At 46.5% G+C, this 11620-nt stretch overlaps 6 protein-coding genes across 6 annotated transcripts; 4 read left to right on the top strand and 2 right to left on the bottom strand.

Annotated features, from left to right (window-relative positions):
• The first annotated feature begins 203 nt into the window (after positions 1-203).
• Positions 204-2228, top strand: VE01_05749 (uncharacterized protein). The gene is made up of 4 exons (XM_018275209.2): positions 204-341; positions 401-1014; positions 1104-1717; positions 1769-2228. Exons 2-4 carry the CDS (start codon positions 514-516, stop codon positions 1932-1934), a joined length of 1281 nt encoding a protein of 426 aa, XP_018129970.1. The 5' UTR covers positions 204-341; positions 401-513; the 3' UTR covers positions 1935-2228.
• Positions 2229-2649: 421 nt separating this feature from the next.
• Positions 2650-3752, top strand: VE01_05748 (uncharacterized protein; the record flags this gene model as incomplete). Its single annotated transcript, XM_018275208.2, has 1 exon — positions 2650-3752. One exon carries the CDS (start codon positions 2650-2652, stop codon positions 3673-3675), a length of 1026 nt encoding a protein of 341 aa, XP_018129971.1. The 3' UTR covers positions 3676-3752.
• A 230-nt stretch (positions 3753-3982) lies between these two features.
• VE01_05747 (uncharacterized protein) lies at positions 3983-4432 on the bottom strand (the record flags this gene model as incomplete). The annotated part of the gene is made up of 1 exon (XM_018275207.1): positions 3983-4432. The coding sequence occupies one exon, from the start codon at positions 4430-4432 to the stop codon at positions 3983-3985; it is 450 nt and encodes a 149-aa protein (XP_018130050.1).
• Positions 4433-5242: 810 nt separating this feature from the next.
• Positions 5243-5725, top strand: VE01_05746 (uncharacterized protein; the record flags this gene model as incomplete). The annotated part of the gene is made up of 1 exon (XM_018275206.1): positions 5243-5725. The coding sequence occupies one exon, from the start codon at positions 5243-5245 to the stop codon at positions 5723-5725; it is 483 nt and encodes a 160-aa protein (XP_018130051.1).
• A 1113-nt stretch (positions 5726-6838) lies between these two features.
• VE01_05745 (uncharacterized protein) lies at positions 6839-7372 on the top strand. Its single transcript, XM_059463731.1, has 2 exons — positions 6839-6885; positions 6946-7372. Exon 2 carries the CDS (start codon positions 6959-6961, stop codon positions 7241-7243), a length of 285 nt encoding a protein of 94 aa, XP_059319675.1. The 5' UTR covers positions 6839-6885; positions 6946-6958; the 3' UTR covers positions 7244-7372.
• Positions 7373-8093: 721 nt separating this feature from the next.
• On the bottom strand, positions 8094-9351 carry VE01_05744 (uncharacterized protein; the record flags this gene model as incomplete). The annotated part of the gene is made up of 3 exons (XM_018275204.1): positions 8094-8347; positions 8403-8758; positions 8810-9351. The coding sequence occupies 3 exons, from the start codon at positions 9349-9351 to the stop codon at positions 8094-8096; spliced, it is 1152 nt and encodes a 383-aa protein (XP_018130049.1).
• Positions 9352-11620: the final 2269 nt, after the last annotated feature.

Raw genomic sequence — 11620 nt, 5'->3', positions numbered from 1 at the left:
TGTCAAGGGAGGGAGCTCCCGGCCGACACCGAGCTCGGTTGCTGGACTGACTGAGACACTCATTCCTGTGCCCTAGTGGAGTCGTATGAGTATGAGCGAGCGACGCGGACTCGCGCTAGTGCCGCCGCCGTCGTGGCCCTTGCAACGTGCTCAGCGGCGTGCTTACCATGTTGCCAGTCTCGGTATCTTCCTATCCCCCTACCAGGGCTTTCTATAGGTGTCTGACCTCCTGTAGCGGGGTCCATTTATTGTCTCCATTGCCTCCAATAGAGTAATTCCCGGATATATACCTGGCTAAAGGCTAGTGCCTCTAAATGCCCTGTCGTATGTGACTTCACAGGGTAGGTGGAATCCTGCCGTGCTATATAAATTGATGGACACGGCTAACTGGGAACACGAGAGAATATTTGCTTATCTTGCGCAACCATATTCACCCATTACACCCCCCATTATTACCAAAGTACCCGATTCCGATCCCGGAATCCTTCCACTGCATCTCACAAGCAAATCAATATGCCGGTCGACTTCCAGCTCTCCCCTAGCGAAGCAGGCATTCGCAATGCCGCTGCCGGTTTCGCGGCAACCGTTCTCAAGGATGCCAAAAAGGACTACATGAAGTTCGCTGAGCACCACCAGCGCTTCCAGTCCACAAAGCCAATCTATGAAAAAGCCGTTCAAGGCGGGCTCATCAAAGGCCAGGTGCCTGCCCAGCTTGGCGGGACGGGCGGAAGCCTTGTCGAGGCTGCGATACTTGTCGAGGAGATGTATGCTGTTGAGCCGGCGGCATCGCTAACAATTTTCGCAACGGGACTTGGCTTGACGCCGTTGGTGTTGACAGGAAAGCCAGAGCACAAGGAGTTCCTGGCGCCTTTCCTCAGCGGAGAGGGCGCCCCATTGGCAAGCTTGGTGTTCTCTGAGCCAGGTGGTGTCGCCAACTTTCTTGAGAAGGGCGCCCCAGGACTGAACACGACTGCAGAACAAGTTGGGGATGAATGGGTCATTAATGGTGAGAAGGTAATGCTTCGTTTCATCTGAACTTCGTTTCCCAGGCATTATCGTGACTTGTACCCTTGCCATACAATTCAAAGTGCTAATTGAGACAGCTCTGGGCCACCAACAGTGCTGGCTGGGACTTTAAAGGAGCCGATCTCCAGTGTGTGGTGTGTCGTGCAACTAAGCCGAGCTCCGATGAACCCGCCGATGCGCTTATGATCATCATGGTCACCACTGAAGATGTAAAGCGCAATGACCCAGGTGCCTTCAGTGTTCTCCGCCATGTCTCCACTGCCGGGCACACGGCCTGTTCCGGACCCCACATCAAGTATACCAACATGCGCGTTCCAGCCAAGAACGTCCTCTGCGCCGCAGGCACGGCTGCACCTATCGTCTTGGGCAGTTTCGATCTTTCTGCGGTTCTTGTCGGTGCTATGGGTGTTGGTATCATGCGTGCCGCATTTGACGCCGCGTTAGAGTTCGCAAAGGGAGACAACCGCAGAGGCGCCGTTCCTCTGTTGCAGAGACAAGCCGTCGCAGACTTGATGATCAACATCAAGATGCAGACAGAGGCGTGCCGCGCCCTTACCTGGAAGGCCGCAAACAGCATCCAAAATGGCCCTGGTGATTACAATGCCCGACGAGAGCTGGCTCTCTCGGCAAAGATTTACTGCTCAGATGCAGCGGTGAAGGCCTGTATTGAGGCAATTAATGTCGTTGGAGTGTATGTGCTCTTCCCTTCTCAGTTCTTCAGATCACTAACGTCCCATTTTAGGAATGCTTATGACGCTGACAGGCCATTTGCTGACCTGCTCAACAATGCTATGGTGCTGCCAATCTTTGATGGCGGCAATGTTGGGATCAGACGCCGACACATGCAGGAGCTCATGTTGTCGGAGGACTACGATGCCTGGGCGTCGACTTACGGACCATCAAAGTAGGCATTGTAGACTATCTTCAAGATACTTTAGCACAATAGCTATGTTTGTCGATAGATCTTCGTCAGATGATTTTATATCCGCAGTCGCGAGATGAATGGCCCACATAACAAATGAAGCTTGTCCAACTCCTCGCCGCCATCATTTCATCCTTCGCCTACTACTATCTATCGTGAATTAATTTGTCAAACATAGTCCAGATTTAGCGGTGATCCAAGCCAGCATGTCAGCATGATTGCTCGTAGAGATGACGTACCCTATAACCTTGCAACTCAACTTAAAGAAGCTACTCCGGCCGAAGGATCATTATTCCCGCAACCGAACACTTCCGGGTTCACGTCGTCCACAGAAAATGAAGGGAAATTGAAACCAAAGAGGCATCGTTATTCATGCGTTATTAGCACAATGATAGGCATAATGTCTTAACCGACTTCATCGGTCGCTTCTGAAGACTCTGCTGGTCAGATATACTTCTAGCCATGTCTCCTCTCGCATTCCCGTTATTAGAGATATCAAACAATGATGGCTTCTTCATCGGTATCCTCAATTCTAGACGGCATTACCGCCGCAGGAAGGTCATTCGGGGAAAATGAAGCTGGCTCAAGAGAAGCTCTTATCGAGTACAGTCACTCACTGGTCGCCGCGCTGGAGATCCCGAGCGAATTCATATAGAGTACTCTCTCGCAACAATATTGCTAATGATATACAATAGCCCGCTATGTCAGCCAACATTCGTATTGCTGTAGACGTCAAGCTTTTCCAGCACCTGAAAGAAGCGGGTGGCGCCGGCCTTAGTGCTTCAGCTTTGTCTGAAAAAACGGGCGTCGATGTCGCTCTACTGGAACGTCTAACGAGACATCTCGTGGCAATGTATCTCATCACTTATCACGATGGAGCCTTCCACGCCACAACACTAAGCAATGGCCATGCGGAGGAAAACTACCAACACAGCATCTCCTTCTGCTACGACGCAGCAAGACCCTCATTCAACGGCTTCCCCGAGTTTTTCAAGAAAACTCAATACCGATCCCATTCGTTAGGGAGCCTCGAAGGCCTCTTTCAAGACGCACACAAGACTCAGCTCCCGTTCTTCGAATGGCTGGTCGCGACGCTGCCGCATCTCCAGCATTTCGACTCGTTTATGAGTGCGTATCGTGTGGGCAAGGCGAATTGGTATGATCCTGGCTTTTATCCCGTATCCGAACGTATGATCTCTGGTTTCGATGGAAGCTCTAGCGACGTTCTGCTTGTAGACGTGGGTGGTGGAAGGGGTCATAATGTTGCTGCCTTTGCTGCGCAGCATGTATCTCGTATGGGAAGGATCATACTCCAGGATCGAGAGCCCGTCATTGCTGGTGTCTTGGCCAGTGGCAAGGAACGACTCTTCGAAGCGCAGGTCCACGGCTTTTTCACGCCGCAGCCCATCAAAGGGGCGCGCGCATACTCTCTGCATTCTATTCTCCACGACTGGGGTGATGATGAAGGTGTGAAGATATTGGAAATCCTGGTACCAGCGCTGAAGAAGGGTTATTCAAGAGTATTGCTGAACGAAATTGTGGTCAGTGAGGAGAAGCCGACGATCGCCGCGACGAGTATGGATATGATGATGCTGGATCATTTTTCTGTGAGGGAAAGAACAGAGACGGAATGGAGGGTCATTCTAGCGAAGGCTGGGTTGAATATTATACATATTTATACGTATCCAGGAGTTGCTGAGAGTTTGATTGAGGCGGAGTTAGCTTGAGAGCCATTTTGCATTGTGCAAGAGTGGGTGCTGCTGCCATGGCGCATTAACTATAGCTATAGTGTTACAGTGTTAGGGGTACTAATAACTAGTTGGGATAGTAAGGGTTATCCTATAAGAATCTCTAGACATGTTAAAGACTCATTATTACTATTTTATATAGATTTTGCATGTCTATAAAGCTAACAGTACATATAAAAACAAAACAAAATTTTAATTATTCCTCTAACTTAGTTCCATCGTCCCTATTCAACTCTCTAACATCTACATAAATAACACCTTTAGCTCTATATAAAGAGCTAGGTTTCTAAACTCCGAGACATTTAATCCGACCAATCCAGTATAAAGAAGTAGCGGAGGCTGCACAAACTAGCCCAGTGGCTGTACCAACTGGGCCTGCAGCGACTTGACTAGCACAGAGATATAACGCACTAACCCACGCGGCTAGAATGGCGCCAATACAAAGTTGGCAGTCCTCGGGGCTGCTCGTCTCGGAGCACTCTGATGGGTATTTCTTCTTTTCTTGTTCTGCAAAAGCGATGTATTGATGAACAGTACTAAACTTTGGGGGCGTACTGCGCTCAGCAAGGCTATGCCACTCGAGAGGGAGGTTGTCCTGTGGTACCGGCGACGCGTCGCGAGTGAGGTGATAAGCAGCAGATGAAGGGTCAATGCTATCTCTAACATCGACAGCCGGAGGGAGCGCAGAGGTCAGGCCGAAGATGAGCCCGCTAAGTATAAAAACGATGGTCTTCATTGTGACGAGATTGGGACGTAGAAGTGAATTGGCGATTATTGTAATTGTAAAACTTTTGCACTTGGTTGTGTGCTGCGTGGTGTATCGTTCAGTGCCGAATAGCGTGCATAGACGTAAGATCGAGAAGAGATGGGAAAACTCTCTTTATATGTCTCCATGTATGGTAGAGGGGTATTATTTACTCTAGCAAACGAGTTGTACCAATATGGATGGCAAGGTTCAGCAGTGAAAGAGCTGCCAACGTGAGTTTCATGACTACATGTTTCCTACCACTTCCCTCGCAGTGGCACGAATCAACGCACAAATAGATACATTATTCGCAATTTCGCGATTCTCCAAACTAATGAGAAATGTATGCAACGTTTGGGTCCGTCCTCGAGTTATTCTAGAACCGATTCGGATTTAACCGCACCGTAAACACTTCTGTCTGTTCATTTGAGGGTACACTGTGCCCCTCGATTTACCCTTGACTGAACTCTAAGCCGAATGCTTCACATCAGTTCTCGGGAAAAAACGGTGCTCTTACTAAATGATCTTAGTTAGGGCTATGTTTCGTTTTATTGTGTAAGCCTCGCGTTTGTACTTTCGTAATAAAAAGTATAAAGTCTCCCATAGGTGACTATGAAGCTTGAATTTCATTACTGCAAAGCATTTTGAGGCAATCTATAACCTAGCTTACCCTCGAAAACGCATGTATGTTAGAGACCTCAGCTGTTCATCTCCAAACCCTAAGTACGTATTTTTCATTTCTTGAAGTTTCTAAAGCATTATCTTAACAGGACTGACTGCAGACAGATAAATTTCGCCACGATGAAGCTAGCTTTTATAACTGCACTCTTCGCGACTGGAGCTCTTGCTTCAACCTTCGACATCCCACTGTTGAATATACCAGCTGGCGAAACCCCCCCGCTTGAGCTTGCAGATATGCTTACTGAACTCGGCCAATCTGAACTCTTCAGCAAAGTTGGTTCAATATTCAAGCGGGAGACTGCACCAACATTCACCACGTTGCACGAAGCTCAGCTCTTTGCTAATTCACTGCCAAAACATGTCAACGAAGTTCACATCTCATCCCTCCCTTGGGGGACATCCAAGAAGTGCACTGATTCGACCTGCGAAAGTTGTGCGATTGGCGCAAATGTTTTCTTAGCTTCTGGGATCGCCGCCTGCTCTCTTAAATTTGGACCACCTGCAGTTTCTGTCCCACTGGCAGGGATTCCCGCTCTAGCAGCTTGCATTACAGCTTCGACAGGAATATGGTATGTCAACCTTATATCCTGCCTTGGAAAATGAACAGGGAATGGGCAGGCTGTTACAACAAGGGTTATTGAAGGACAGGGAACGGGCTGGCTATTACGAGAAGGGTTATTAGAGGATGTTTTCCACTTGTGTACTACAGTCGCTACAGAGCAAATGTTTGAGCTACTAGTACATTCCTAAACAACTACTTTTCACGTACAATGTTCAAAATTTCCAGATCTCTGCTATACAACTACAGTAGCCGGGTAACATGCGTACATTTTAAAAAAAATCCACTAAAAGTTTATCTTTTAAGCAGCCTAGAAAGAGAAGAAACAAGCCTTGTAGTTGTAACTAGTTTATGACTGCGCCGTTGAAATTCTGGTCAGGTGCTTTATTAGGCGCGGTTAGAACATTTAGTCTTATCTAGTTATACTCGAAGTTTCCTCGCAGAGCTCTTCGAGGAACACAGTATGAAATTAGATAGAAGCTAGCCTCATACGTTTTGTGAAGTGACTGAGAGTTAAATTGTTAGCTACAGGGGAGCAGCAGGATGTGATGCGCAGGGGATTTCTACCACTCAGGCGAAATTGTAGTACATGCGTCTAGACGACGCAATTGCTTTTGCGATTTGGGCGGCAGTTTGGGTGCGGCTGTACCTCAAAGGCTGTATAGACAGCGACGGCAAATAAGTTAAGTTGAATGCGGTTCTGAGTACGAGTGAGTCCAGTGCATTAGATTTTATGTCCATAAATGTTTGAATTCTTTTGTCTGGTACGAACTGATCATGCTGACACTAGGAAACAATCGCAAGTAGTTGGTGGGGTCAGTTTGTACCAGCCAGACGACAGAACAGCACAAACACTACAGTGACCCTAAACATTTCAAGGTGCAAAATGCCACTCGAAACCCCACACCCCACAACTACCTTATACCCTATTTAGCTGCGTAACAACGCCGAAGGGGTAATTACCCTGTAAAAGACTAAAAATATGTACTATTTGATAATTAGTAACTCTTTGGAACACCTGTAGAGCCTCAAGCTACTGCAGCATCTCTTGGCGATTTAGTTTCTGGACCTCAACCTTTCACTTCGAACCAACCGCATATTGTTATAAATTGAAGCCCTCCCTTCCGATATTGAAGCTTTTCTATCATCAACAGCAGTGAACAACCAGATCGGATCGAATAGTCTAAGCCAACAACATTTAATTGTAAGTTCTACCGATTACTTGCAGCGCCCCTCCGGTATACCATCTTACTAACTGTTGTAGCACTTAACCTAAAATGCATTTCGCCAAATACCTCAGCTTCGTCGCAATGGCCCTCACTGGCGCGAACGCGCTCGGAGGCGTTCTCGAATGTGACTTCGACCTCTTTCCTCCTGGACGTACGCCTACCATTGCCGATGGCGCAAAGCTCTTCACTTTCGCTTGCATCAAAGTATTTGGCTGCGAGCACTCTTTGGCACCGACGATCTCTGGCGAGCAGTTTATCGGTGCCTGCTTGAACTGCCCTACGAAGGCCGACGATATTGTATATGGTGGTTGCCTTCTTAGTCTTGAGGATTGAGACGTATTGAGGGTTGATGTGGTGAAATAGTGTTTGGAGGAGGGCAAGTGATGGCTAAGGAACGCAGCATTTCAACAGTCAAAGTTCCATCCCTAAATCCTTATCAATTTCACCACCATAAATATCTAGTACAATGAAATAAGGCATGATTCTGAAAAATTATCGATACAGACCAAAAATGTGATATCTTTTTCCGTTATAGTATGGCCAGGGCCATATTTCCTCAATATGATATGCATCCTCATAATATTCCGAATGTTTTGAAAATATAACTCTAGTCGTCCTAGGAAGCCCTTACGTGTGGTCCCCCGACGGCCCCAGATAAAAACTCCAATAGCATAATGTATTAGTTACCGAGTTGCACGAGTCACCATTTGTCGTAAATGCCGCCCGTATTACGGATATAAGCTATGTGTTAAGAAGTTATGCAACACGCTACACGTAGGACACGTAATGATCAGATCTAAACAGAGATTTACAAGCAACCAGCATCTGCAGTTAGGCTAGGTTGATGGCTTACAGATGGTAACAACGATGGGCAACAAATTGACAAGTTTTAAATTAATAAACAGGATAGCGACGAGTATAGGGCTATTGGTGTAGAACTTTGACAGTAATTATCACATTAGTATTACATATGTAGCGGGCAAGTAAAATTTCACATATTCTCATAATCACAGGTGGCATTTCTGATATTTTCGATAATCTGGATGGCAATGCTGGTATTAACCGTTTTCACTATCCCGCACACTTCGAGTCTGCGCTAAGCGACCCAACTATGTCCCCAAAACTCGAAATCTAAAAATCTAATAATCAAACCGAAGTGCGGAACTGTTGAGAAACCCTACTGCTAAAAAAATTGCTGGGAATTTGAATGTGAATTAATTAACTCTGCACCCCCATTTCCAGGTGGATAAGTGTGCATGAAGTTGTTCCCTAGTGCACCATCAATTGTGTAGTATGACGAGACGTCCGAATCGCAAGACATGTCGTAATCCAGCGGTAACCCGAGGCTTAGTGCACCATCAATTGTGTAGGATAACGAGATGTCCAAATCACTTGACCTCTGTCTTTGTAACTGCGGAGTGTGTATCATTTCATCTGCTACTCGGGGTTAGTTGAGGTAATGAAGGTAAATGTGGACGGGGTTGATCCTCACCGAGATTGGCATTGTCGTCGTCCCAAAATCTTCCCTCACTGTTAGCCACTTCGTCATGAATAACGTTATTCGATGTGGATGGTGCCAGAGACGTAATATCATATGCTGCAAATTCTTTCTCCTCCTCACGTTGCGATAGCCATGGGAGGTTGATGTATAATCTCAACTGGTCGAGCAGTTTGGCCCGAGTATCATTGAGTTCGGAATATGTCCAGCCATAGGCAATAAAACCATCAACAATGAGCCGTGCAGCTATTTTGTCCAGCATTCGAGCCTTCTCCATCACTTCCGGTTGCTTTACTCTCAGATAGTGTAGTAGAAGTGGGATATCTTCTTTGCTAAGTTTCCTCTCCCATCTGCGTAGTTCTAGTTATTATCGGTGCTAAATAGATGCTGGGCTAACTCACACTGTGTTTACGTGGCTGCCAATAAGGAGTAATAATCCAGGACTTGACAGTCTTAAAAGCTGGAGGTAACATCGACCAGTCTTCCGATCTGCCTTCACGGAAGCCACAGTTGAAGATATGCTTTCGGCTTGCGCACATAAAGCAGCCGTCTTTTTGCCTCGGCCACGGGACATCTTAAATGACCCCGACCTGACCAGCTGCTCCAAGTCATGCTCTAAAAAGATGTGCCAGAGACGGCTCGCACAGTCGTAGTCTTCGCGACCGCGTTTGATTCTAACAAGACCGTCGTATAATCGATGAAAGCGGGCAATGGGGCCTACCCCAGAACCTAAAAAAATCTCTGATCTAGCAGACCAGATATTCCGGTAATCTTCAGGGTCTAGGTCTATAGATTCTAGGAAGCCGCGGAATGCTCGAACTAGATTCTTCGCATGGCCCTTTCTAGGACCAAGCCTCGTTTCAAAGAAAGCTTGAGCTTCTGAAAACACATTCAGTGGATCAACTGAAGACACGGCCAACGAGCCAAATATCGTCGATGTCATTGTCGGGCAAGCGTCGAGTGACGGCATAAATGATGGGGTTTGGGTATTTGGTGTGTGATATTGTGAGTCTCCCGACTCAGGATTGGTAAGTGAAGGCGTAAGTGATTCTGATATTATGCCATGTCAGCAAGTAATCTTTCGTATCCTTTAGACCATAGATACCCATAGAAGTGTATGATATAGCTTGCAGGGCAAAAAAAAAATATGGGGAAGAAGATGTTCCTACTTCTCTTCGAATCTCCAATTCTTTGAGCATTGTCCGGGTTCTCGTCACTTATTGGTAGAAGTAGAAGCTGGCGCTCCGAATCCGTGCATCGGGTCACAAAACTATGAAAAGAAGATAATGACAACTACTAAGTGATTAGTTATGATGCTAAGTCCATTGGAGCAAAGGACAATTCTGAACCTCTGAATTGATGATATGAGACGGAGAAACAACCTCCAATATCTGGGCAAGGGCTGCAACGTTGTAGTCTGGATCCATCTATAAGCATAACAATATCAGCAATAATCAATGATCACAGCTGCATTCCTTCGAGCAGGAATACCGCAGATGCCAGAAGCCCACATTTGATCTGGAGAACCGCTTCAAAGCACAATCAATAAATCTCTGCAGAAGTTTGCTTTTTATACAGTAATCCTTCAAAGCCCAACGTTTATTATCGAGTATATATACTTCTCTCCTATCTGAGGCTGACATGCATTTTTGGGTCTCTAGCCATTTCTAGTGCCCAGTTCTCGGGAAGCGGGGTATCCTGCGTGGGCGATGAACTGAAGTGTATAATTGGCTAGAGTTATCCTTGTTAGAGTGAGTTTGTTTGTCAGGCGGGGTGGGGGTGGGAATATACAACGCTTTAAATGATAGACAAGGTGAAAGATCGCCCTGCCCTACATTGAGCTTGTTTTTCTTTCGTCAAGGATTGCGTCAATCAGTGCCTATGATTCAAAGGTAACTCTTCCGGTAGCTCAATAATTGGTTGCAAGGTCACTTTTAATACCTCAAATGAAACTCTTCTTTACCACAGCCAGTGCCGTATAAGATGAGCTATGCAAACAACCTATACAATCAACAACAGTCGCTACCTTTGCTAATCAACCGTACCGTCGATCACAAACGTTACGAGCCGTTTGAACCTTGGCACTGCGGGTACGCAAGGCAGGGTTCAGAGGCGGCAACGGGTTGGCAACCCCTACCCTGTTGGCATTGCGCTATAAGTAGTAAGGGCACATTTTACGCGGAGTGTTTGATTCCGCGGAGGAACCGTACTCGCGCGCGGGGAGAATAGGGGTTCGGAGATTTTTCCACCCAATATCTCCCGAGCCAGCGATGCCCTCGTTTTTGACCCATCAGTCTTGTCTTTCGCAACAGTACATGTAGCACAAACGTCGTAAATTATCCACCTATAATCTTTGGTGGGGTTATCATGCCCATTGGGATTTAGTTACCGGAGCCATTAGAGGTAGCAGACTAGAAATGTGGATTGACTTGTCTTCACGCACATGCGCAAGGACTCTCTCTATATATCAGCCCTAGTCACCCCAATCAAGTATCTCAGAGTTCAACTATCTCCCCTTCATTTACCGTTGTGTGACAAGCAACTACTGCAGGTGGTAAAACTTTCCTTGTCAGAGACTACTACTTTATTTGGTCATCCTTATATTACAAGGCATTATACGATCGTATGACAGGTGAACAACTACCGAACTAAAATTTAATGCACGACCAACGGTGGTCTTGGTGGGGCGCGGTTAGCACTGCATACCCTGTTATAATACCGAATAATCCTTCCAGGAGCTTGCGTCGATCAGTCGTATAGATCCTTGGCTAATAGGTAGTCAACGGATGAATGTACAAGTATGCACCCAAGTGCTTATTTTCTCTCCACCCATGCCCCGTTTCAAAAGCAGCTTATTCTTTAACTCGCCGCAAGATCATTTCCAATATTAGAAAAGAACCCCATTTTCAGTACATACAATAGAGTACGTAGGCAACCATATGATCAACAAAAGGTATCGTTGCTTACTCACCGTATGAGAGACAAGTTTTGGTGGCGGGCACGTTCGTCAACAGTTACCCTTGCCCTTCCTCCGTGTGCTAAGCCACAAGGAGAGGAAGCGGTGTCAACACTTTTAACGCTTTGATTGGCTTTGTTACGGACAAATGGTAGACCGGATATGGCAACTTACAACCCCTATCATATTGCGGGAGAGAAACGTGGTAGTGAGCGGAGCACAGGTTGGTACAGTCTCTGTAATACCCGGGAGTTAA

Source organism: Pseudogymnoascus verrucosus (assembly GCF_001662655.1).
Source record: "Pseudogymnoascus verrucosus strain UAMH 10579 unplaced genomic scaffold scaffold_24, whole genome shotgun sequence".
In the NCBI taxonomy this organism is placed as follows: Eukaryota; Fungi; Ascomycota; class Leotiomycetes; order Thelebolales; family Thelebolaceae; genus Pseudogymnoascus; species Pseudogymnoascus verrucosus.
Note: the sequence above shows the minus strand (reverse complement) of the source record. Positions and strands in the feature narration are given on the sequence as shown.